The 23,522-nt window shown below is 35.1% G+C and overlaps 2 protein-coding genes across 3 annotated transcripts; one reads left to right on the forward strand and one right to left on the reverse strand.

Annotated features, from left to right (window-relative positions):
• Window positions 1-1,326: 1,326 nt before the first annotated feature.
• LOC131634959 (uncharacterized) lies at window positions 1,327-10,147 on the forward strand. The gene is made up of 8 exons (XM_058905588.1): window positions 1,327-1,725; window positions 2,076-3,371; window positions 3,964-5,691; window positions 6,207-7,295; window positions 8,050-8,154; window positions 8,344-8,433; window positions 8,866-8,982; window positions 9,061-10,147. The coding sequence occupies exons 1-8, from the start codon at window positions 1,669-1,671 to the stop codon at window positions 9,541-9,543; spliced, it is 4,965 nt and encodes a 1,654-aa protein (XP_058761571.1). The 5' UTR covers window positions 1,327-1,668; the 3' UTR covers window positions 9,544-10,147.
• A 297-nt stretch (window positions 10,148-10,444) lies between these two features.
• On the reverse strand, window positions 10,445-13,455 carry LOC131634969 (uncharacterized). 2 transcript variants are annotated; one of them, XM_058905605.1, is made up of 2 exons: window positions 13,158-13,455; window positions 10,445-12,632 (listed from the first exon to the last, which is right to left on the reverse strand). In XM_058905605.1, the coding sequence occupies exon 2, from the start codon at window positions 12,628-12,630 to the stop codon at window positions 10,699-10,701; it is 1,932 nt and encodes a 643-aa protein (XP_058761588.1). In that variant the 5' UTR covers window positions 12,631-12,632; window positions 13,158-13,455; the 3' UTR covers window positions 10,445-10,698. The 2 variants fall into 2 exon arrangements, with proteins under 2 accessions (XP_058761588.1, XP_058761579.1); XM_058905596.1 differs by having other exon boundaries at window positions 10,445-12,666; window positions 13,158-13,453.
• Between the last annotated feature and the right edge of the window lie 10,067 nt (window positions 13,456-23,522).

The raw sequence follows: 23,522 nt of genomic DNA on the forward strand, positions 1-23,522 counted from the left end.
TTTAGGAAAGGGTTGAGGGTGCCTAACACCTTCCCTCAGCCTGATTATAATAACTTACCCCGAATCTCGCGTCTGCGTAAGGTTTCCTATTCGCCTTGGTAGAATAGGTGGCGACTCTCTAAGTAAAATTTTAGGCAGGTTGCTACATGTGGCGACCTAAGTAAAGTCATGTTCTGCCATAATCCCATACTACATGATAGGACCAATCACATAGAGCTTGATGTCCATTTTGAGTAGTAGCAAGCAACCTCCACATTCAACCTGTTACAAGACCAACACGACTACGAGATGTACTCACAAAGTCTTTTCCAACTAATTTATTCCAAGACTTTAGGACCAAACACAAAGTCATTTCTCTTCACCAATCATGAATTTATGGGGGAGTATTAGATATAACAAAAAATAACCTAACTACTTTTGAAAAGTTGGTTAGAATTTGTTAAAGTAATTAGGAAAGTTTGTTAGCATAACTAACTTTATAGTTTGTATAAATCCACAATAAACATCCACAAAGAAAAACTTATTCTACCTTAGTTCATTTATAAATGTGTTTTAATTTTGTGAGTTTTGGTTTGTGATGATGATGATGGTAGGTTAAGATTTAATTTTACATTTTTTTAGTTTAGTGGATTAGTAGCAGGGATTTCACTTCTTAGAGGTGAATAAATGTATTTTATGGGTTTGAAGTTACACCAATGTAATCAATGTTCCTACATCTAGCAACAAAACTACATCTAGCAACAAAACTAGATTATCAAATTAGTTTTGCAATTTTTTTCACCACCAATATTTAGCCTATTGATCCGACTAATTTGGTTCGTAGATAAGTTCTAATATCAAGTGGTTTCAACTCTTTTACGATCGCAGTGGTAACTAATATAAATTAAGTCTATTTTATTGTCTATTTGATAAAAATTAATTTAAAATTTTGTATTTTAAAGTCATTTTGTCCTTATTTAAAATAATTTTTAATTTTAAAGAAGAAAACCATAAATTAATAAATTCATTAATTAAGAATTATATCAATATGTTTAAATTTTGAAATACTAGTAAAAAATTAAACAGCCATAGTAAATATGGAGTTAATGCAAGAGTGTAAGTCACATGATAAAAAGCATGAGAACAAGTCATGAAAGTGTTGCTCATGCTAGAGTGTAAGCTACACTAATGAACTAAACTAACACCATAATTTAGAAGAAAAAAAAGCTACTAAAAGTGACAAAATTTGAATAAAATATATCAAAAAGAATGAAATGAGTAATCTTTTAAATAAGGTGTAATCATTCTGTCAATTTGCAAATTTTGCATTAGCATAATATAATATGAAAATGGTCCTCCATTGCAGAATTAGTAAACATGGTTAGCATTAACTTTACTCTACTTAATTTTGCATAAATCAATTCCCTCTTGTTTCTTTCCACTCACTTTCTTTCTTTCCTAAATTACTATTACTCTCAAAACCCTAAAAAACCACAACCCACACTTTTCACTCTCAATTTCCGCAGCTTCCGAATTCATCCCCTTTTCCTTCAAATCTTATTTAAATATTTTGATTTCGGTTTGAAAATCGTTCCCAATTGAAACTATATTCAGTTTCATCTATATGTCAATTTTGATTGAATTTTGAATTCTGTAACGTTAATCACAACCTGCATTTGGGGTTTCGTGATGGAGGAAAGTGAAGGAGTTGATGATCAGAACTCAGGATGGTTCCAAGTCAAAAAGGTTCATTTTTTTTTTAATTAAAAATTTTCAATTCGGTTGATGCAATCTACTTTGAGTTCTTATTTGTAACTGTTTTCTTCTTTGTTGTTGTTGATTTTCCTATTTAAGATAGATAAAAGGAAAAATGAGTTTTTTTTTTAATTTTTTTTTTATGTAGTCTTTTAGTATCACCTGTTTCTTGAAGACTAGTTTGTAATTTGGTTGTGGCAAATGCTAATTCTTGTTCATTTTCTCTATCTTTAGATATATAATATTTGATTTTGAGTCCAGGATTGAAGATTGTTTATGGATTGTTATACAAGTTTAACTTACATTTCTTAGTTTTGTGGTTTACATGTTATGTTATCCAGAAGCATAGGAATGTTTCAAAATTCTCCTTGCAGAGTTGGATGGGAGGATTTTCAGGAAAAAGTTCTTCTAGCTCTCAAGGCAAACAACAGTCCATGAATAAAAAGGAAAATAATCCACATGGAAAGCAGAAAACTCGTGTTTCTAGGTCCAGGGAGAGTTTTTTACAAAGCCCTGTTCCTGCAAGTGTTGGGAGTTCCTGTTCTGTGTCAAACGAAGAGGTGGGCACAAGCTCTATTAATACAAATGAGAGTGGACCTAACGTTGTAATTCAGAAGTCAGATCCAGTAGTTAGCATGGAATCCAAAGGTAAACATGAAGAAACTAAGAAATTACACCATACCGATAAGACTGGCGTAGCCCAGCAATCAAGACGGGGTGATTTGAAGGAGGGGGGCCTGACACTGCCGCCACATGAAAACTTGATTGGAGTTGGAATCAAGTTTGGTAGTATTGGAGATGATAGTTTGCTTAACTGTAAAAAGCATGAAAATATATCTGATCATGTTGATTCATATCATGCCCAAGAAAAAGACTCAACTGCACCATCTGCTGGTGAAGAGACCGTTCCTGATCCGACCTCTTCATTTAGATGTGAGGATGAAGTATTGGGAGAGAATAGTGAAGATGTTAAAAATATATCTCTGGAGCATTCCAACATTCAAGAAATGAATGGGGAAAAAGTTGGTCTAGAAGATGATACATTATATTGTGATGATAAAAATGAAGAAAATAAACCAGCAACCGACCATGGGGTTGATAATGAACATTCGTTTTCCAAAGATGACGAGGTGGTTGCAAATCAAGTGCATAGTCTTATCAATGTGGCAAGTGATATCAAAATTTCGGAAATGGAAGAACAAAACTGCAGCTCAAGGGAAGTAGTTACTTCCTCACAAGTGCCTGAAATTTTCACTGATTCAACTTCTGTTGAAGAGGTTAGGGATCAAGCAGATGGTAATGTGGAAAATGTTTTTTCTGGATCACATAATATGGATGCTCTAGAAGAAGCCTATTCAAGTGAAAGCAAAGAAAGGTTTAGACAGAGGCTTTGGTGCTTTCTATTTGAAAATCTTAATAGGTCTGTAGATGAACTGTATCTTCTATGTGAACTAGAATGTGATTTGGATCAGATGAAAGAGGCAATTCTTGTTCTTGAGGAGTCTGCGTCTGATTTTAAAGAGCTAATCGCCAGAGTTGAGGAATTTGAAAAGGTTAAAAAGTCTTCTCAAGTAATTGATGGAGTTCCTGCCATTTTGAAGAGTGATCATCGCAGGCCACATGCTCTCTCATGGGAGGTATGCTTGATCATATGTTGCTATTAGCTTGCCTCCTTCCAATCTTCATGTTGATATATTGTGGTTTCAGTATACCACTATGCATCTTCCATAGGTTTATATATTGTACTTGATGTTGTGGACCTGCATATGGGAAAAGCAATTTATTCACTAATAACAAATTCACCATTTTTAGAAAAGACTTGTCTCCCTGTACTAAACAAATGTATGATGACCCGCCGCGTCTTCCGATTCTATGAAAGGATGAACTCTAAAGATGATTACTACACTTGATATTTTTGAATGTGAAGGTCAATGTTAGATTGTTAGTGCAATGTCCATGTACATGTACATTTAGTAATCATCTGTATGATAATATTATGCCCAGTTACAGACTTACAGTTTCCTTTCACTATTGTGTTTTGTTTCTTTGACTTCTTTGTTCTAATATGATATAGTAATCATCTGCATAATTTATTGTTTCCCATAAGCAGGTCCTCTGACTTCACATACGAGATAGTGAATATTTCCTATTAGAAATCTGCTCAATGGATTTCTTTTGTTAAATTTGTTCAGTTGCTATGCTTAATTTGTTCAGTTGCTCTGGTTCTAGGTCCGCCGGATGACAACTTCACCTCATAGGGCAGATATACTGTCTTCATCTCTTGAGGCTTTTAGGAAGATTCAACAAGAGCGTGCTGGTAATAACACAGAAAATTCCATGTCTAAATGTTTGACTTCTGAATCTGTTGGCAATGTAGATATATCTAGGGTCAGTGATGGAACAGACAATGCCAAAGATCCAGTGACAAAGTCAAGAAAGCATATCTTATCTTCTGTTGCTATCACGGTGCAAAGTGGAAGTGACACACGCAAAAGCATATTAGCCTCAGAAGTTAATTTATCAAAATTACCTCCCTTGGAAAGTTCTTCTTCTTTTACCTCTACCAAGGGTAAAAGAGACCACCTTGGATCTGGGGCTGACAAGCTGCTTTCTAAGAAAGATAAGGCACCAACAGTAGTTATTAACGAGAAGAACCCCAGGTCCACAGATAACCTTAGGAGACAGATGCTGCTGTCTGAAAAGGATAAGGAAAAGAGGAGTACTGCACCGGGAAAGTCCTTGAATGCTTGGAAGGAGAAGAGGAACTGGGAGGACATACTTTCATCTCCATTTCGTGTTTCTTCCCGCATGTCACATTCACCAAGCCTCAGCAGAAAAAGTGCCGAGCGTGTACGTACACTGCATGATAAACTAATGTCTCCTGAAAAAAAGAAGAAAACAACTTCCGACTTAAAAAAGGAAGCTGAAGAAAAGCATGCTCGGGCTATGAGAATCAGAGGCGAGTTAGAAAATGAGAGAATCCAAAAGCTTCAGCGTACGTCTGAAAAATTAAATCGTGTCACTGAGTGGCACGCTGTTCGTCATATGAAGTTACGAGAAGGCATGTTTGCCCGCCATCAACGGAGTGAATCTCGTCATGAAGCTTTTCTAGCTCAAGTGGCAAAGAGAGCTGGTGATGAGAGTAGCAAAGTAAATGAGATTCGATTCATTACTTCCTTAAATGATGGAAATAAAAAACTGATATTGCGTCAGAAGCTTCATGAGTCAGAGTTGAGAAGAGCTGAAAAGCTTCAGGTGATAAAATCGAAGCAAAAGGAGGATCTGGCAAGGGAAGAAGCTGTTCTGGAACGCCGGAAACTCATTGAGGCTGAAAAGTTACAGCGTCTTGCTGAGATACAACGGAAAAAGGAGGAGGCTCAAGTCAGAAGGGAAGAAGAAAGAAAAGCATCAAGTGCAGCACGGGAGGCAAGAGCAATTGAACAGCTCCGTAGAAAGGAAGAAAGAGCCAAAGCACAACAAGAAGAGGCTGAACTTTTAGCACAAAAATTGGCAGAAAGACTTAATGAGAGTGAACAACGTCGCAAGATTTACCTGGAGCAAATTCGGGAGAGAGCAAATTTAAGGGATCAGTCATCCCCTTTACCCCGTCGATCGTTGAATAAGGACGGACAAGGTAGGTCTACACCTACAAACTGCAGTGATGATTCTCAGACAAACATTACATCTGGAGTAGGTTCTAGTCTTGGAGTTGGTAATATCGCATCACAACCCTCAATAAAGAGAAGAATCAAGAAGATTCGACAAAGGCTTATGGCTTTAAAGTATGAGTTTGTTGAGCCCTCTCTTGGTGGTGAAAGTGCTGGAATTGGATATAGAGTAGCAGTGGGTGCTGCCAGGGCGAAAGTTGGCCGATGGCTTCAAGAACTTCAAAGACTTCGGCAAGCAAGAAAAGAAGGGGCCTCAAGTATTGGGCAGATAATTTCTGAAATGATCAAGGTATTATTTTTTCATTCACCAAATTATATCTCTATCCTTTTCTCTGGATCCTTAAAACCAGAAGTTATAAAATGTTCCAAAGTTAAAAGCTTGAGTTTGGTTCAGTTTATGTGCATTGAATTTTTATCCCTACACTTTGATTAGGAATCTTTTGTAAATTCATGCAGCACTTCAGAAGAGCTCTTGTTTAGTTAGTGAATAACTATTTTCCTGGGAAAATTACCAATTATTGTCATAGTGTTGGTTTCTTGTTTTTCCTCAGCTTTGCTATTGATTTTTCACCTTGATGCTTGCACATGTCTTTGTTTTGTTTACTAAGAAATTGTAGATCAATAGTTCTAAAGACGGTTGTCTCACCAACTCCTTGTTTCTGACTACCAGATTCCAATTTCGTAGGACATATTACAGTTTGAATGTGCATGTTTCCTCTTCATATTGTGTAATCTAGGGATAATAGTTTTTGTAATTGCTTTAGTAAATTTTAACATGTCAGTTATACTAATTATTATTTATAGTATTTGGAGGGAAAGGACCCTGAGTTACAAGCATCTCGACAAGCTGGACTACTTGATTTTATTGCATCTGCCTTGCCTGCTTCTCACACATCCAAACCTGAAGCATGCCTGGTTACATTGCACCTGTTAAAACTTCTGAAAGTCGTACTATCTGCACCTGCAAATAGGAGTTATTTTATTGCACTGAATCTTCTGCCCCCAATCATCCCGATGCTTTCCGCAGCTCTTGAGAACTACATAAAGATTGCAGCATCTCTAAGTACTCCTGGCAATGTCAGTTTGCCCTCAACTAAAACATCAGCGGAGAACTTCGAATCAATTTCTGAAATATTAATTAATTTTTTGTGGACTGTTACTGCTATTTTTGGCCATATAAGCTTAGAAGCAAGACAACTTCAGATGCGTGATGGTTTGCTCGAGTTATTGATTTCCTATCAAGTGATTCACCGGTTGAGAGATCTTTTTGCACTTCATGATAGGCCTCAGATGGAAGGGTCAGCATTTCCAGCCCCTATTGTCTTAAGCATACATCTTTTGATGGTTTTAACTTCCAGACCTGGTAAGTTGAGTTATATTGACTGGGAATCTTCCCCTGTGGCAACAGAGCAGGAAATCGGCAGTGAAGGGGTTAAGTTTGCAAATTCCGTACTCTCTGTAGTGAAGAACTCTCGGGGAGATTACAATCCCTTATTGGTAATCAACGGTGGCTCAGTTATGCCTTTGCCTGATGTCCCCGAGGATAGACCACTGGATGAAATAAGTAAGGTGGATAGGAATGAAGACTCGTTTTCTCTTGGCAAGGGCTGTGAATTGGAGCATGATAGTAGTTCTGTTAAATTAAAAAACAATGATGTGGAGAAGATCGCAAATGTAGATGAATCCAAGAAAAACCAGAATGATGATGTTGTGACTTCTGTTGTTCCCCAGAAAGATGAAAAACATACAGCACAAAAAAATGAAAAAGAGTCAAATTTGGCTCAGCCAGTGGTATTCCTTCTTTTGTCAGTTTCTGAAACAGGACTTGTCAGTCTCCCTTCTCTTTTGACTGCTGTTCTTCTGCAGGCAAACAATAGATCATCCTCTGAACAGGTAGTTTTCTAAAATGCTATTTTGCAAAATCATTTACACAAGTAATAATATATGTTGAAAGTCTTAATATGAAAACTCATTAGATATATGGTATTTCCATTATCCCACATTTTATTATTCCCTTTTCATTTTCTGTTGTATGCTTGTCACTATATTATTGTTTTCAAAATATTTTGCTGCTAAATATTCCAACGATATTCCTTCTTCCCTAATTATAGAATCGTCTTTCAAATTATCAACTGTATTAATTATTTCTTTACCAACACGAGGACTGCTAACAATACACTCTTTAACACGCACTTTCAAACACTCTTATTTATTGCTTTAAATTCATACGCCCCCCACCAAATCACGCAGGTCCCATTTAAATTTGATGGGACCCATATGAGTTTTTTTAACCAATAAAAGAGTGTTGAAAAATGTGTGTTAGAGGGTATGTTCTGAGCATTATTCTTACCAAAATACTCCTAATTATGTAACATCTTTTGCTGAAAATAGTAGTAAATACTATAGTGGACAAACTTGTAAAACAATATCAATTGTAAACAAGTTTAATATTTTGCTGTCAAATTTCTTAAATTTTGTGATTAAGTCCACGGGGTCCTATATTATTTAGGGTTGGAAATAGTAATTTACTACCATGATGATGTGGATTTAGGCCATAGCAATTTCTTATTCTTCTCCTTGTGTCTCTTGATAATAAGTCGTTATTTTTCTTGAGTTATTTGAAGTTTAACAATTCAATTTCGTTTAGGGCTCTTTTATTCTGCCATCTAATTTTGAAGAGGTGGCAACTGGAGTATTCAAGGTGTTGAATAACGTGGCTCTTTTGGATCTTGCATTTTTGCAGAGAATGCTGGTAAGTTTGCTGACTCCACTTATAATTATAATAAGTAAGTTATATTTAAAGAAGCTGTATGTTAAAATAAAGAAAGCTTAGATATTTAAGGTTGATTTGGTATGTTAGATTATATTTACTCTCTATCTCCTTCCTGGTGCCGGTTATTGCACATATTTTCTTATATTCCCTTTTCTGTTTTGCTCATAGGCTATGCCAGATCTGAAAATGGAAATCTTCCATTTGATGAGCTTCCTTCTTTCTCATTGTGCCAGCCGGTGGAAAGCTCCTAATGATCAGGTGACTCATCAACTACAAAATAAAAGAAATATTAGTACTTTTTACTAACGAAAGACTTATATTGGCTTTCATAACCCTAACTTGCCTAACTCTAGAACCTTCCAACATGAAACCTTTCTGACCCATATATTTAGTGTTACTTCCATGAAACCCCTCAAACATAAAGGATAAATATTTCTTTTTAATTTTCACTTCTAATTCTTTGGTACACATCCCTTCTGTACACAAACAAGAGGATACACGTAACTTCCAAAAGTGAAGGAACAAAGGAAGAGGTCTAAATGATTTTCCACACAGAAATAGTAGTTGCAAGGAGTGCTTTGCTTTCGAAGCATTTATAGCACAATTTATTACCTTTCATTTATTTTCATGCTATCTCAGGGGCTACGTAGCTACAGCTAGTTTAATGCCACAATCTGCATTGTTTTTCAGATTGGTTCGCTTATGCTTGAATCGTTATCCCTTCTTGGTCACTTTGCACTGCTTCATCCTGGAAATCAAGCTGTCCTTCGATGGGGAAAAAGTCCTACACCCACCATCCTCCACAAGGTCAATAATTAAGAAATTTTGGTGAATTTTTTAATCAATTTTGTTAAGATAATTTAATGCTCAGTTGTAAGAATACAGGTATGCGATCTGCCATTCGTTTTCTTCAGTGACCCAGAGTTGATGCCAATATTGGCTGGAACATTAGTTGCTGCATGCTATGGATGCGAGCAGAACAAGTTCATGGTTCAGCAAGAACTAAGTGTTGACATGCTACTTTCCTTGCTAAGATCTTGCAGAACTGCTGCACCTGCAACTCAGCTTAATTCAAACTTAGACAATATCCCAACAGATGAGTCTAGTGGGAGTAATCAGTCAGGTATTGTAAAACACGGCCGATCCAATGGCAAAGGCACCAGGGCTTCCTTCGGAAAGGGCGGTGCTTTGGGAAATGGTGCGAAAAGTAGCAGGACCAGAAGCCTGCGGGATGGCAAGGCAACTAAGAATTCAGACGAAGCGGTTCCTAAGTACTCATATTCACTGTTGCATTGTAGATTTCCTCACAGTTTCCTTGATAAAGTAGAGCAGTTCTTTTCAACTGATATTACAAACGAGGTTGATTAAGTCTGAGTTTAAGTTTTGTGATCTCATTTTGACACTCCAAGGATCTTCACACTAGCCTATACAGCAAATGAATATACATAAAGCTAACATGCCCTGAAGACATTAATCTGTCTGAGTAAATAATATAGCAATACAGGAAGCATGATTCTTAGTCATCTAATGCCAAAAGTACTCAACAGTTTGAGAAATATACACAGTAAGGCCGGTTTAGCATTTTTGTAATATATACATAATAATGGAAGAGTGGCTGGTTAACTACCATAGTATGGTAGTTGCATGATGTCTAAAGGTGAATGGTTGGTTTCCATTTCCTTTTTTGATGAAAAAAATATATCTATTCTATCTGTGTGGTTGATCCATTTAGAATACAGAATTCAATTCCTTTTTTTTGTTATTTTTAATCAACTTTTATAGTTTTAACTGAGCTACTGTCATATTTTGTAATATTTCAAAAGCAAAATCATGGAACATATGCTTCATTTTCATATGATTGATAGTTGATACTGCTTGTTAGTACTGAAAATGACACTTCAACATAAATGTAACTCAATTCATGCATCCCTCACATCTCTACAATGCAACTCACGTATTCAATCTGAGGGTTTAACCTCTATCCTGCTTGTTAAGTAACTATACTTAAATGTTCTTAATTCATACATTCATTATAATGCTTTTTATGACACTTAGTATACATACAATGCATAATTCACACACTTGTAAGCGCACAAGATTGTGGCACTTGTGAAATAACAATACTGCAGTACTTTTCCTCTAACTTGACAATATTAGTAACTGTCAGTTAGATGCTTGTTAATTCAAAACCTGTTGGTGATAGTGATATCATAGGAGTTACTTTATACCCAGATTATTAAAGGAAAAACTCTATATCAGTAAAAACTACTACAATCCAATTGAAATAATCCTCATTCACCAAATCTCAAAGACACAATTTACAAAGAAACAGTTAAAAACACATGAAACAACATTAACAATCCAAGCTTAATAAATCCCAGCCACAAAACAGATGCAGTTTTAGAAACGTCCAAGCTTAGGACCAAAGTCACTTTCAGACAGTTCTTCCTTTTTGTTCCTCCACAATTATCAATATATACAATAACCCAGATATATATGGTTGACACTAGTACTCAGTAACACTCAACAAACTGTGGTCGCTTCTGCAGTTGCGGCCTCTCTTGGAGAATCAAGAGATATCACAGTTTCAAATGCACCAACTAGAGCCTTGACCTTGCTATTCCTTAGTCCAGCAAGTTTGCTTGCAGTTTCTTCAATGACATTATTATACAAACCTGTATTTTGTTTCCTCCCTTCTACATTTTGATGCCTCAAAACAATTTTCTCAGATCCTGATTTTGAACCAGATACCTTGCTTCTATCTATGCCGCCAACCTTTCTCACAAAACTTCTGTTTTTACCTCTTTCCATAGTTTGGTGTTTGAGATCAATTTTCTCTGTTTTGATATTTGCAGCATTTAACTCACCACTGTGAACTTCCTTATGGGTCATGATCCTTTTTCTTGTGCCATTTGCATCTCTTCTGGCGTCATCGCCAAGCAAGCGCACCGGCTTGAATTTGAGTCTCCTTGCAATGTTGTTGCTTTGAGGCTGAATTTCAATCACCTTTCCTCTCCTAAAAGTTAACTTCCTTGATGGATTAACTTTGTTTGCTCCCCCAACTATTGTGGTCATCTTTGGCCTGATTTTGTACCCTACCTTCAAATGTTCATCCTGATTAACATGTCTTGTTTGGTTGCGTTTAAAAGTAGTACCATTTTGTTTTCTGAAGGAAGAGTTAGATGAAGAAACAGACGATAATGCTGATGATGATCGAGAAACACTGTGTGCTTTAAGCTGTATGTTTGTTTTGAATTTGTTCCCTGAGGATTGATGAGTGAGTGTTCCATGTCCAGCATGTCTAAGGCCCTTCCTTGAAGATGAAGACACCTCTGACTTGCCGGTTTTCTTACTGGCCCTCTTTAAGCTTTTGTCCTTTAACGTTGACGACGATGAAGGTGAAGGAGAAGGTGGCTTAGTTGCATCACAAGCCAGAGTAGGTTCCTCAGATAAGTTTTCCGAGATTGGTTCAATGGCATGCAAAATTTTCTCCGGTAAATTGTCATTGTTGGCTAATTCAGGTTTGACTTCACCATTCTCACGATTTTTCTGAGAAGACACTCTTTTCAAGTTTTTGGCCGTATCGCTCGAGCTTGAAGATTTCTTGACATTTTGTTTTGAAGACAAGAGAAAACTTGATGCTGCTGATTTATCCTTGCCTCCACCAGAAGATATTATTTTCTGGTTGCTTTGGATTGCAGTTTCTTTTCTGCTGCTTGAACCAAAAGCACATTTGTTTTTGACTAATTCCCATCTTCTTTGACTTTTGGAACATTCCTTCACATGAAGAGAAGATACCTCAGAATTTCCTCGAACCATGTCGCTGTTATTATGCTCCACGGAAACATCTGTTTCCTCAATAGGTGTTGAATTTTTCTCCGAAATGGCTGTTTTATCATTTGTTATTACTTCCTTGATGTCAACACGATAATTACGATCTCCAAGTTTCAAACTCCTTCCCGATTTATCAGTCCCTTCCAATGAAGTTATACCGGTTTTTGTTTCCCTCCTTTTCTTTGCTGTTTTCCATGGTTTTTCTTCAGTGCCATGGTGGATACCATATTTGCATAAATCGTGACAGGAACTCCTCCTTTCACGACGATAACGCGAAAGAATCTTAGGCGGACCTTTTGTGATAATAAAACCCTCTTTTGTGATAATTATACCCTCATTAGGATTCGCTTTCTCATCACCATCATCATCTTCTGGCTCAATCATCTCAAACTCCACTTGATTAACAGTAATTTCCTCTCCTTTTGAGATAATTAAACCCTCATTCGGATTTTCTTTCTCATCATCATCATCTTCTTCTGGCTCAATCATCTCAGACTCCACTTGATTAACAGTAGTTTCCTCTCCTTTTGTGATAATCAAACCCTCATTAGCTTTCTCATCAACATCTTCTGGCTCAATCATCTCAGACTCCACTTGATTAACAGTAATTTCTTTTGCCATCACTGATCAAGGATTAAACAACAATTTCAAAAACGCCTGCAATAGATAATAAGAACGAGCAGAAGTTAGTAAAGTTCGCGTGCTCTAAGATCGAGTGGATTTTTGAAACAAAAATATTAATTTGATAAGTTTAAGGATTTGGCAAACATCAATATACAACTTAGACAATAACCTTAAATTAAAACATAGCTAATGTTTGGTAAATCTTTTAAAACAAACAAGACATGTTCCATGATTGAATTCCATGACTAGGAGATCCGTACATGATTTGTTAAATAACATAATAACATGATAGATAGATTCATACACGGTAGATCATGAATTGAATCAGATTAATTTCAGACCAAAAAGATTGTAATAATAAGAGAAAAGAATACAAATAATGTTATGACTAGAGAGACCCTTTATAGGTATGATGTGAGGAATAATCGGTTGAAAAGAATCCATGACATAGCTTAAATTAAAGAGAATGCGTGCATGAATCAAAATGAAGATTGAAGAGTAGTATTGATGAATACATAACATACCTTGTTTGATTCTTAAGAGAAAAGAAAGAGAGGTGAAAGGAATGGAAGAAGAAGGAGGATGAATTAGTTGTGTTGTGTGTGTGAAGAAATGGTTGGATGCAAACTCAAAAGAGGTGGTGTTGTTTTGATGAGATGAAAAGGTGGCGTTTGAAAAAAAAGAAGAAACCAGCGAATATACGCGTTAGTTTATGGAGAGAGAAAGAGAGTCCCACCAGAGGAGAGGGTATAGATGATGAGGAAAGAATAACAGTCTGTCACCCTAACCATGCAAATATGATTACAACAGACCAGGAAATGGGATGAGATAGCTTAGAACAGAAGGAACAAGGCACGTCAACATGTCCTTTATTCAATCCTATCACGTTTTTCTTTCCCTACCACTTTTTTTACAACCTGTTTTTTCCCTATAAATTTTTTATGGGAAAATCAGTAATAAATGTGGAAAACTTAAGTTATTTTGAGATTAGAAACTCTTATGCATGTCTCAATTATAAGTGGGTTTACAATTAAATATGGCAAAAAGGTGGGTCGGAAACGGTTATTACCTCCAAAAACTTAAACTCGAATTCTCAAACAATCTCCGTTTTCTGCTCCAAATTCAAACAGGGATGAAGAATTAAAACTCAAACCCGACCCAAACGAGTTCGGGTTGGATTCGAGTATCCCCGTCCCGCCATTATCCGTTTAGTGAAATCATATTTTTAAATAAAAATATTTATTTTTTTCCAAAATCAAATTCTATTATAAATAATAAAATAAAATAATTTCAAAATATTTCATACATACATTTAAAATATTTTAAATAATAATACAAATCAAAATATCAAATAATTGACCACATATTTAATATTCTAAATTATAAAAAACAAATAATAATATACTTAATTAAATAAACGGGGCGGGTTGAGGAAGGGTACTACTGTCTCCATTATCCAACTCGTCCTCATATTTTGTAATCGGGAAAAACTCAAACCTGAATCCAAACCCAATCAAAGTGGGTTTTCCCTGTCAACTTCAGAGCGGATTCGGGTGGATACCCGTGAGTACGGGTTTTGTTGTCATCCCTATTTACAATAATAATGAAATATATTTGTTATTTTTTACTAAGTATTTATTATTTATTCTTCTTTCCATTCTTCTAATTTACTTTTTTTTCATAATGAAGAATAATTTTATACAATTTTTCATAATTTTTTATTATATAATAATCTTTATGTTCCGGACTGGGCCAAGCAGGCCCAACGCTTACCTTTAGGCCGAGCAGGCCCAAGCCACTTGGTTAGTCGAGCAGGCCCAATCTGCTTAGGCCCAATTCCCAGCGACCGTTGCAAAGTGGCCACGTGCAAGGACCGCGTGGTCAAAACAACAGCGAAAGATTCAGTCAACCACCTCCGAACCCTACGCCATGCTCACCCAGAACATGAGCCACCTGCTGACTCAGCCCTAGCAGAGAGAGTTCTGGCAATTTCCTAGCATGTGGGCCTCCAATTGGATTTGGCCCAATTAGGAAACCTTGGCCCAACGTTGGGGGCTATAAATATCCTCTTTCACTAGAGGGTCAGGTATTCATTCTTTCTTCCTTCCTAAAAGCCATGCTTGCTCTCTCTCTCTGATTGCTACTTACTTTGACATCGGAGAACCTTGCAGGTACCCCTCATTCTGTCCATCAAGCCAGATCTAGCCGCCGTGACGCTTCATTCTGATCAGGTTAGATCACTTTACATTTTTTAACACTCGTGTAAATGTTAAAACAACTTATGATAAAAAAAAACAGAGAGAATATTATTTATAAGTTTTTTTTTTTAATATGCACAAATAAAACTACTACAATGTGTAATAGATTTTAGAAAAAAAATTAAATTATTACAATGTGTAACTTTAAGTTTTTTTTTTCATCCCAGCCAATAACCAATTAAGGTGTAATTTAAGGCGTGCAACTTTTTATTTTATTTAAAAAAATGATTATCTATTTATTCGGTTAGACTACCAACTGATCAGAAAAATTTCTAGGAGATACACAATCAATTTTCAATAACTAAAATTTTTAATTTTATTTTAAAATTATTTGCTATTACATCGGTTGGTATGGGCGTATGGCAACCAATAGATTTTTTTCTTTCACACGGGTCCTTTTATGTTTTTAATTTCTATAATTAAAATCTAAAAGGTCTACAAATGTGAGAAAAATACATAAGAGGGGGTTGAGTTGTGTATAGTGAATTCTTTTCTACTTTTGAAAAACCAACTTAATTGAAAATCTAAACATGTTAAGAATATGAACTCAGAGTTGTTAGCAGCAGAATAAAATATAGTACAAAAGCAATAAGTAAAACAACACACAGAGTTATTCTGGTTCCTCCCACTAACTGAAAGTAGTGCAGTTCTCTTATCCATAAGAGATTTTTAACTATAATTAATCAGATTACACTTTGCTCAAGCAAACTAGCAAGAGGTTTCAACTGCTCAATCACACTAGAAAGAGACTTCTGCTCAAGCACACAGGCAAAAGGTTTCCATTGCTCAAACAAACTAGCAAGAGACTTCAAGTGCTCAATTGCACTAGAAAGAGACTTCCTATACTTTAAACAAATACTTTAGAAGAATAGATAACCACTATACTTAATGTAATATCAAAAATCTAGAAGAGATACAATACACACACAAAAATTCTGTAAACACTTGATTTCTAAGATATACAAGGATAAGAAATCTCAAGATCTTGTGCAACAAACAACTTTACTTCAAATATGTTCAGAATTGTTCTTGTAAGATGATTAGTTGTGTTCCTTCAAATCTTCAAATCCTTTTATAGAGGCAGATAAAGAGACGTTGGAAGGAGACTTGCACAAGTGATATTTATAGAGAAGCGGTTCCAAGAGAGACGTTAGAAGATGATCTGTTAAAATCTTCATCCTCTGTGTAATAACTTTAATCATGGCATCCTTGTCATACTAAGTATCTACCAATATGTTGGAGCAGACTTAAGAGGTCATGTCAACTTTCCTTAAGTTTTGCACTAAGAAATTCTAGTTGACTTTCTCCAAAATATGGATTTGACAAGTTGGTTCTACTTTAGAGATAGAGTACGGACAAGAAGCTGAGTATCTTTAACTCAGGTCTTCAGAGTCTGAGCTGTCACCAGAAGCTGAGATACCAAGTGTTGAGTCATCAGATTCTGATTCTTCAGAATTTGAGACCTTTAACTTCTCTTCATAAGCTCTTTATCAAGGTCAGAACCAAGTTGATTTTTAAGCTTATGATACTACACACTTAAACAAATGTTAGTATTTCCAATTGTTCTTTAAGTATTTTGGTATCATATAAACCCACAGCATAATAACAATTTTGTTCCAACAATCCCCCCTTTTTGATGATGACAAGCAAAAGTATTTAAGAACAGTGGATGGTTAGTTTAACTAACTTTACAACATCAGAGTCTGAGGTTTGTAAACCCCCCTTAAGTCTAATATTCCAAAGGTTGAGTTTTGTAAGCTTCCTCTAAGTCCTATCCAGGTTATTTAACCTTATCTTGATAGCACAAAGAAATAAGCTCCAAATTTAAACACATAAAATAAGTTCCTATTATGGATTTAGGTGCATTTAAAAGCATTCAAAATGCTCTTATCTTCTTTAAATACTCCCATGATTTTCTCTCCCTTTTGTCATCAAAAAAGTAAAATAAAAAACAGGATAGAGAGAAAGAAAAGAAACAGTGAAGAGAAAAATATTTAATAGAAAAATTAGTTCATAGTTGCAGAGGACAGAAAAAGTAAAAAAAGCAGGTTCTAAATCCTAATCCAAGGATTTCTTCAGAAGCTCGAGAATAATCTTTATATCAAAACCTATTTCTTTTTGCTTCGCATCCATAATATCCTAATGACTTGAAAGATTGAAAATATGAGAGCTCATTTCCCGAATTTGAGTATCCATCTGCACCTGAGAATTAGTAACAGAAGCTAATATAGCATCAAGTTGATTCTGCCTCTAAATAGATGAAGCAAAAACTTCTGATGTGAAGCTTCTTATATTCTGTATAAATGAGTCAACAGAAGATCTGAAGGCATCCCATCTTGCAACATATGCTCCAACATCAGAAGTAACAAGTTTGCAAGAGACAAGCTCTTTGACCTTGTTATAAAATCCATCTCTAAACTCTTTCATTTGGGAAATAATATGGGGATGAGTGAGTTGGTTGATGTTAGAATAAGGTGATGTAAAGGGAAGGGTCGTAAAAAAATGTGTAGGAGAAGGGTCATTTCCTGTCTCGGATACTTGTTCTGTGCCAGCTTGTTTCACAGAAGCAGTTTCTCTAATTGGAGATGGAGGGCGAGGTTTAGGTTGTGGTTGTTTCTCATGTTGAGTTTCATCAGACAAAATATATTCAGATTCAATAATATGTTGACTTTGAGTCTGTTGTGTTGAAGAGCTAATTGTTTGGTGTAACACCCTTCTAACCCACAAGGAATATTCGTAATATAATACGAATTACATCAAAACAGAATCACCAACAAGAGTATCACATTGTCATAAAAACTTCGCAATTAAATGTCCTGCTCCATAATACGAATTCTCAAAATTGATTTAGAATTATACTCCATAATCATCACAAAAACAAACATAATATCTCGCAGTGGAATTCATAATTGAAAAACATTCTTTAAAAAACTTCATAAAACATCAATCGAACTTCATAGTTCATGAGTCATAATTCAAAACATCTTAATCCCATGAAAGGTAATTCATCAAATTCAAATAGCTAAAAGTGAACATAATAGTTCCAAACACAACGATCTTGACCCCAATGTTATGTATCAGAGCAAATAAGTTTTAGATATACACACCATTTGATTAGAACAACCAGAGTGGATCCCGCTGAATACAACGGACGTGGGGGTACTAATACCTTCACCTTGCGTAATCGACTCCCGAACTCGAATTTAGTTGCGAGACTTTGTTCTTTCCCTTATGAGATTTCTCGATGTTTTTCTTTCCCCTTCAAAAATAAATAAAGTTCGATGGTGACTCCATGTTTTTTCGCGGTAGCGACACTCTGCATACCACTCAGAATCTCTAATTGTTCCTCTTGTATAAGGGACCACATGCAAGACGAGGAATGTTATACCCATAATTTACTATCACACCACTTTTTACTCAATAATTGACTTGAGTTTTTGAGATGCTCAATTTATTGGTTCAACCTCCTCTCGACCGTACTGAAAAGACTTTCATTAAGTATTACTGGTTTGACTATAGAACAATTATAATTAATCATCTATTAAATAATTCAAATTTTAGACGTTTCCAATGTATTTAAAAGGAACTTTATCTCTAACTTATTAATAGGTATTTAAGAATTTTCTTTGAGTTTGCTATGGTGGGTTTGCTTGGATGTTAGCCTAACTACAATGTCAGTCCCCACTATGCGTTGCATTCTCTATAGTTTATAAATAAAAGTCGTCATTAGTCTTCCTTTATTTATTAATTTTTCAAGTTATTGACATTATTATATCAAATATATTCAAACCACACCTAATAGATTTTAAGATTAGTTGACTTGAGATTGAAGAAAGCAAATTTCTTCTTATATTAATTGTAATTATACCATTTAAATTGACTAAAATTTTCCATAAACAAAATGAGTTCACTTTTTTAGTTTTTGTTTTTAGTTCCCCAAATTAGAATTTCTCATGGATTATCAAATTTATTTTGAGGATGTTTTAAATTTATAAATATCACGTGTAGTATATTTGCAGTTTAACTCTTGAAAAAACAAATAAAATTTTATTTTGTCATGGTTTAAGAAGAATGACAAATATTTTAAGAAATATTTTTAAATCCCAATATATCCATATTAAGCTTATGTTCATCTCTATAGTCTATACTTGATAGAAAATTAAAGTTGTGTCATCACATCACCGACCCTATCTAATGAGATAAAAGTCACTGGTTGTTGCTGTATGTTAGAACTTAGAATGATTACTGACGCCTAACGTTAGGGGTGTTCGCGGTGCGGTTTTGTTCGGTTTTGAGCATAAAAGTCATCCTAACCGCGAGATAAAAATACATGCGGTTCGGTTTGGTTCGGTTGATTTTTAAAAAGTCATCCAAACCAAACCAAACCAAACTAATGCGGTTAGATCGGTTCGGTGGACCGCGGTTTACACTATAAAATAAAAATGTACTAAAATAAAAGAAAAAAAGAAAGTAATTCAATGTCAATATAATATATGATATTATACCATACAAAAGAAATTATATTACAAGAACAGTAGAGAACTAAAAATACATTATAAATGAAATATATATATATATATTAGATAGTAGAGAATTACATATATATGTAGCTCAATAAAATACAAAAACTAAGTGGATTATGCCAAGACTTAAGTTAATAAATTAATTATTAAAATTCAAAACGTGAGATGTGGTTGTGTGCAATTGGATTTGGAAAGATAATAAATTAATTATTAAAATTCAAAACTTAAGTTAAATATGCGGTTCAGTTCGGTTTGGTTCGGTTTTGCGAAATAAAAACCGCAAACCAAACCGAACCGTGCGGTTTAGTCCAAAAATCATCCAAAATCATCCAAACCAAATGCGGTTTTTGGCGGTTTCGGTTTGGATTGGTTCGATTTGCAGTTTTGCTTTTGGATTGGTTCGGATACGATCACCCCCTACCTAACGTAGTTTAATAACATAATTAGCTGAATGATTTAATGTGAGAAGTTATAAACTTTATAGGGTTAAATAGTGTTCACCCCCTGCCAAATAAGCGAGATTCGGTTTTCCCCCTTATTAAAAAAAAATTTAGCCTTCGCCCCTTAGAAAACAAGATTCTGTTTCCAGGAACCCCCTATCACCTGTTTGGCTGACTGGCTTTTGGAATCTTGCTGACTGGAATGAATCTGCATACGTGGACGTTTGCTTGTAGAAATAGAAGAAAAATTAAAAATTAAGATGCAAATGCTAGGATTTGAACCGCTCCCCTAATGGTAAAATAGCACAACACCAACCACTGGGCCATGAAACCTTTCTTGTTTAATATTATTTAAATAAACATATATATAAACATATATTAATAATAAAGTATATTAATAATAAATATAAAAAAATGTAATATATAAAAAAATTAACATATATATATTACTTTGGGTTAAATAGTGTTCACCCCCTGCCAAATAAGCGAGATTCGGTTTTCCCCCTGTCATACCCCAATTTTGCCCCTCGATATATAAGTCCATTTATTTACCAGACGTTCGCTTCATATGCATATCATAACATGCATTTCATCTCGCATAGTGCCTAAAATGTCAAGCAGAATAAATTTTTGGATCTATAGACAGACAGGTTGAATTAATTATCAAATGTACGTAAAATTAGCAGACGAAAAATTTCAAAATCGAGCTTGCCGACGTCAGTTTTATTAATCTACGGATCGTGTAGTTTAACCTGGTGTGCTCATTTTATTTTTTTGACTCTTTTAGCAGTCACATTTTTACTTGTCAGGGTCTTTTTAACCGTGTATTTTTTTTGCAAAATTCGGTCAAGACCTGTCTATTTTCCGAAAGTATATTTTGCGCTGATAATTTTGGTGCAGTCATTTTAATTTTTCGAGCATACTTATGCCCGATTTTTATGCATTTTGAATCCTTTTATTTTTTTTTTTCCGGCAAAATGTTTAAGATAATTAAATATAATTAACTGTATTTTCAGTTTAATTTTATTTTAATTATTTATATTTTGTTGAGATTTTTGGTTAATAAATTTTAAACTATGGATAGACCAATTCAATTCTCCCCAACGTCTCTCACACGTACCATAACTCTTCAACCTCAACCCCTAAAACTTCTCACACTTTAAGCCACAATTCTCTGATGGCTCAATCAATCCTAACTTCCTAAGTTCTCTCTAACGGACTCCACCACTTCTCTTAAATTCAAGTCATGATCCCGTCATTTTTTCAGTCAAAAACCATTCCTAAATTTTCTCTAAACCTATCACACGTAATAAGTATAATCCCTCACTACATAACAGCTCTCAATTCACAACAGAAGAGGAGAAGAAAACGGTTACAAAATTCAATATGCTTCCTCCAAACCTATCACTATAATCTCCTCCCAATTGTACACTCACCAACTTTCCATTATTCTTCCTGATACCACACAAACTCAAGAACCAGCTCATTCATCGTGACACTTTCCTCAACCATCAAAGTATCAAACATTGCACCAACACAACAACTTCAAACCAGTTTACCTCTGATCTACACCAAGAACCTCTGCCGATAGCAACCCAAACACGTCTGTTTCAAGCTTCACGTCAACAAGTTCAAGCTAGTTCAGCCACGCTACGACAACACCGGGCTGCAAATTCGACAGCAGAGGTATTCGACGACAAGAAACACGTCCGCAAAGCTCTCAGTCCGCCCCCATCGTCAATCGCACTTTCGTCGGTAGATTTCTTATTCTTTCAATTTCGCTTGAATCTCATTAAATCTACCTTTAATATGTGCTTTCTCTGTATTATTCATCTCCATTTTTCTCTGTTTCATGTGCATTGATTAATTTTCGTTTGAGATTTTGGTTGGTTTTAGTTCATATATTGTGTTGAAATTGCCTTGGTTTTAAGTGCTTATGATGTTGTCATGGCTTTAGATATCTAGTTTGCATGTTGTCCTTCATTTAAATAAGTCTAGATACTGTTAGAACCTATTTGAAATAGCCAAGGCTTTTTAATTTATATGTGTTCTTAACATGATTTAGCTTTATGCAAGAAATATGTGTTTGTTAAGAGAGAGATGTGATTCTCGTAATGGTGCTACTAGTAGTAGTATAGTAGTAATATATGAGTGTTTTCTTAGAAAAAGAGATGTCATTCTTATAATGATGTTACTACAAAATGTGTTAAAAAGTGTGATGTCATATTTACAAGGTGTACATGTATAATCGTAGCTGCATGCTATTAAGAACTATAGTTTTGGTTTTTTGTGTACTAGTATACAAATTAATAAGAATATATGAAAATAAACTTTGGTTTTTTTTTTTGTTTTTAAAAGAAAAATATTTTAACCAAATAAGAGGAATCATTTCAAACTCATAGAATAAAAACCTCGACCCAATGTCGAGATGTATTTTCAAAACATTTTCACACTAAACTTGGATATGAAAAAGGTTAGTTGAGCACTGCATGCTCCTCTAACTCCGAGTATTGAGATTGTTGGTTGTTAGACCTATTGTCTAAATACTTGTCCTCCATGCATAAGAGACTCTAATAAGTGAACCTTGTTTCACCTTACCATTTTCATAAGTAAAACTTTTTGGATGAAAATGATTGGTTGAGCCCATTTTGTTCCTCTGATTTCTCGTAATTGGATCGTTTGTTGTTCTAGACCTGTGATCCAATATTTGTCACCCACATAAAAAACAACTTAAACTCATCAAACTTCTTTTTCGCCCTTGTGTGACTTTTCGAAACATTTTCAAAACGAATGTGTCTTAGCCATTTCGACACGAAGAACGAACACATAGACTTAGCCTCTCAGACGAGCAAACAAGTCAAAGTTCAAACGTTCAAAATGTCTAACGCATCATTCTTCTAAAATCAACCAACAAACCCGTGGTTTTTACCCCGAACTACGGAGCTCTGACTTTCCCATTGCACGAGGGAATACGTAGGCACAAGACACGACGTCTTGGCGAGCCCAATAAACTAAAAACCCTTCTTTTTCTCTTTCTTAAGTAGAAGATTGCAAACATTTTATGATAGTACTTGAACGCAAAATTAACTAAATGGGTCCCGTTGAGTACAACGGACGTGAGGGGTGCTAACACCTTCCCTTCGCGTAACCGACTCCCGAACCCGATATGGTTGCGATGACCATTCCCTTTTCTTATAGGTTTTATTCGACGTTTTACCCGTTCTTTAGGAACAAATAAATATCGATGGCGACTCTGTTAATTTTGCCGGCAGCGACACCCCCTTATTAAAAAAAATTTAGCCTTCGCCCCTTAGAAAACAAGATTCTGTTTCCAGGAACCCCTATCACCTGTTTGGCTGACTGGGCTTTTGGAATCTTGCTGACTGGAATGAATCTGCATACGTGGACGTTGACACGCTGGACTTATGCTTGGATGCTTGTAGAAATAGAAGAAAAATTAAAAATTAAGATACAAATGCTAGGATTTGAACCGCTCCCCTAATGGTAAAATAGCACAACACCAACCACTGAGCCATGAAACCTTTCTTGTTTAATATGTTCATTAATATTTATTTATTACTGAATTTATTTACTTTATTTAAATAAACATATATATAAACATATATTAATAATAAAGTATATTAATAATAAATATAAAAAAATGTAAT

The sequence above is a fragment of the Vicia villosa genome, linkage group LG1 (assembly GCF_029867415.1).
Source record: "Vicia villosa cultivar HV-30 ecotype Madison, WI linkage group LG1, Vvil1.0, whole genome shotgun sequence".
Classification (NCBI taxonomy): Eukaryota; Viridiplantae; Streptophyta; class Magnoliopsida; order Fabales; family Fabaceae; genus Vicia; species Vicia villosa.

Excerpts from the sequence above, each read along its gene's own strand:
- LOC131634959 (XM_058905588.1), top strand. The coding sequence starts at position 1,669 with ATGGAGGAAAGTGAAGGAGTTGATGATCAGAACTCAGGATGGTTCCAA. Across the intron at positions 3,372-3,963 it reads CACATGCTCTCTCATGGGAG|GTCCGCCGGATGACAACTTC; the intron begins GTATGCTTGATC and ends CTCTGGTTCTAG. Across the intron at positions 8,983-9,060 it reads CACCCACCATCCTCCACAAG|GTATGCGATCTGCCATTCGT; the intron begins GTCAATAATTAA and ends GTAAGAATACAG.
- LOC131634969 (XM_058905605.1), bottom strand. The coding sequence starts at position 12,630 with ATGGCAAAAGAAATTACTGTTAATCAAGTGGAGTCTGAGATGATTGAG.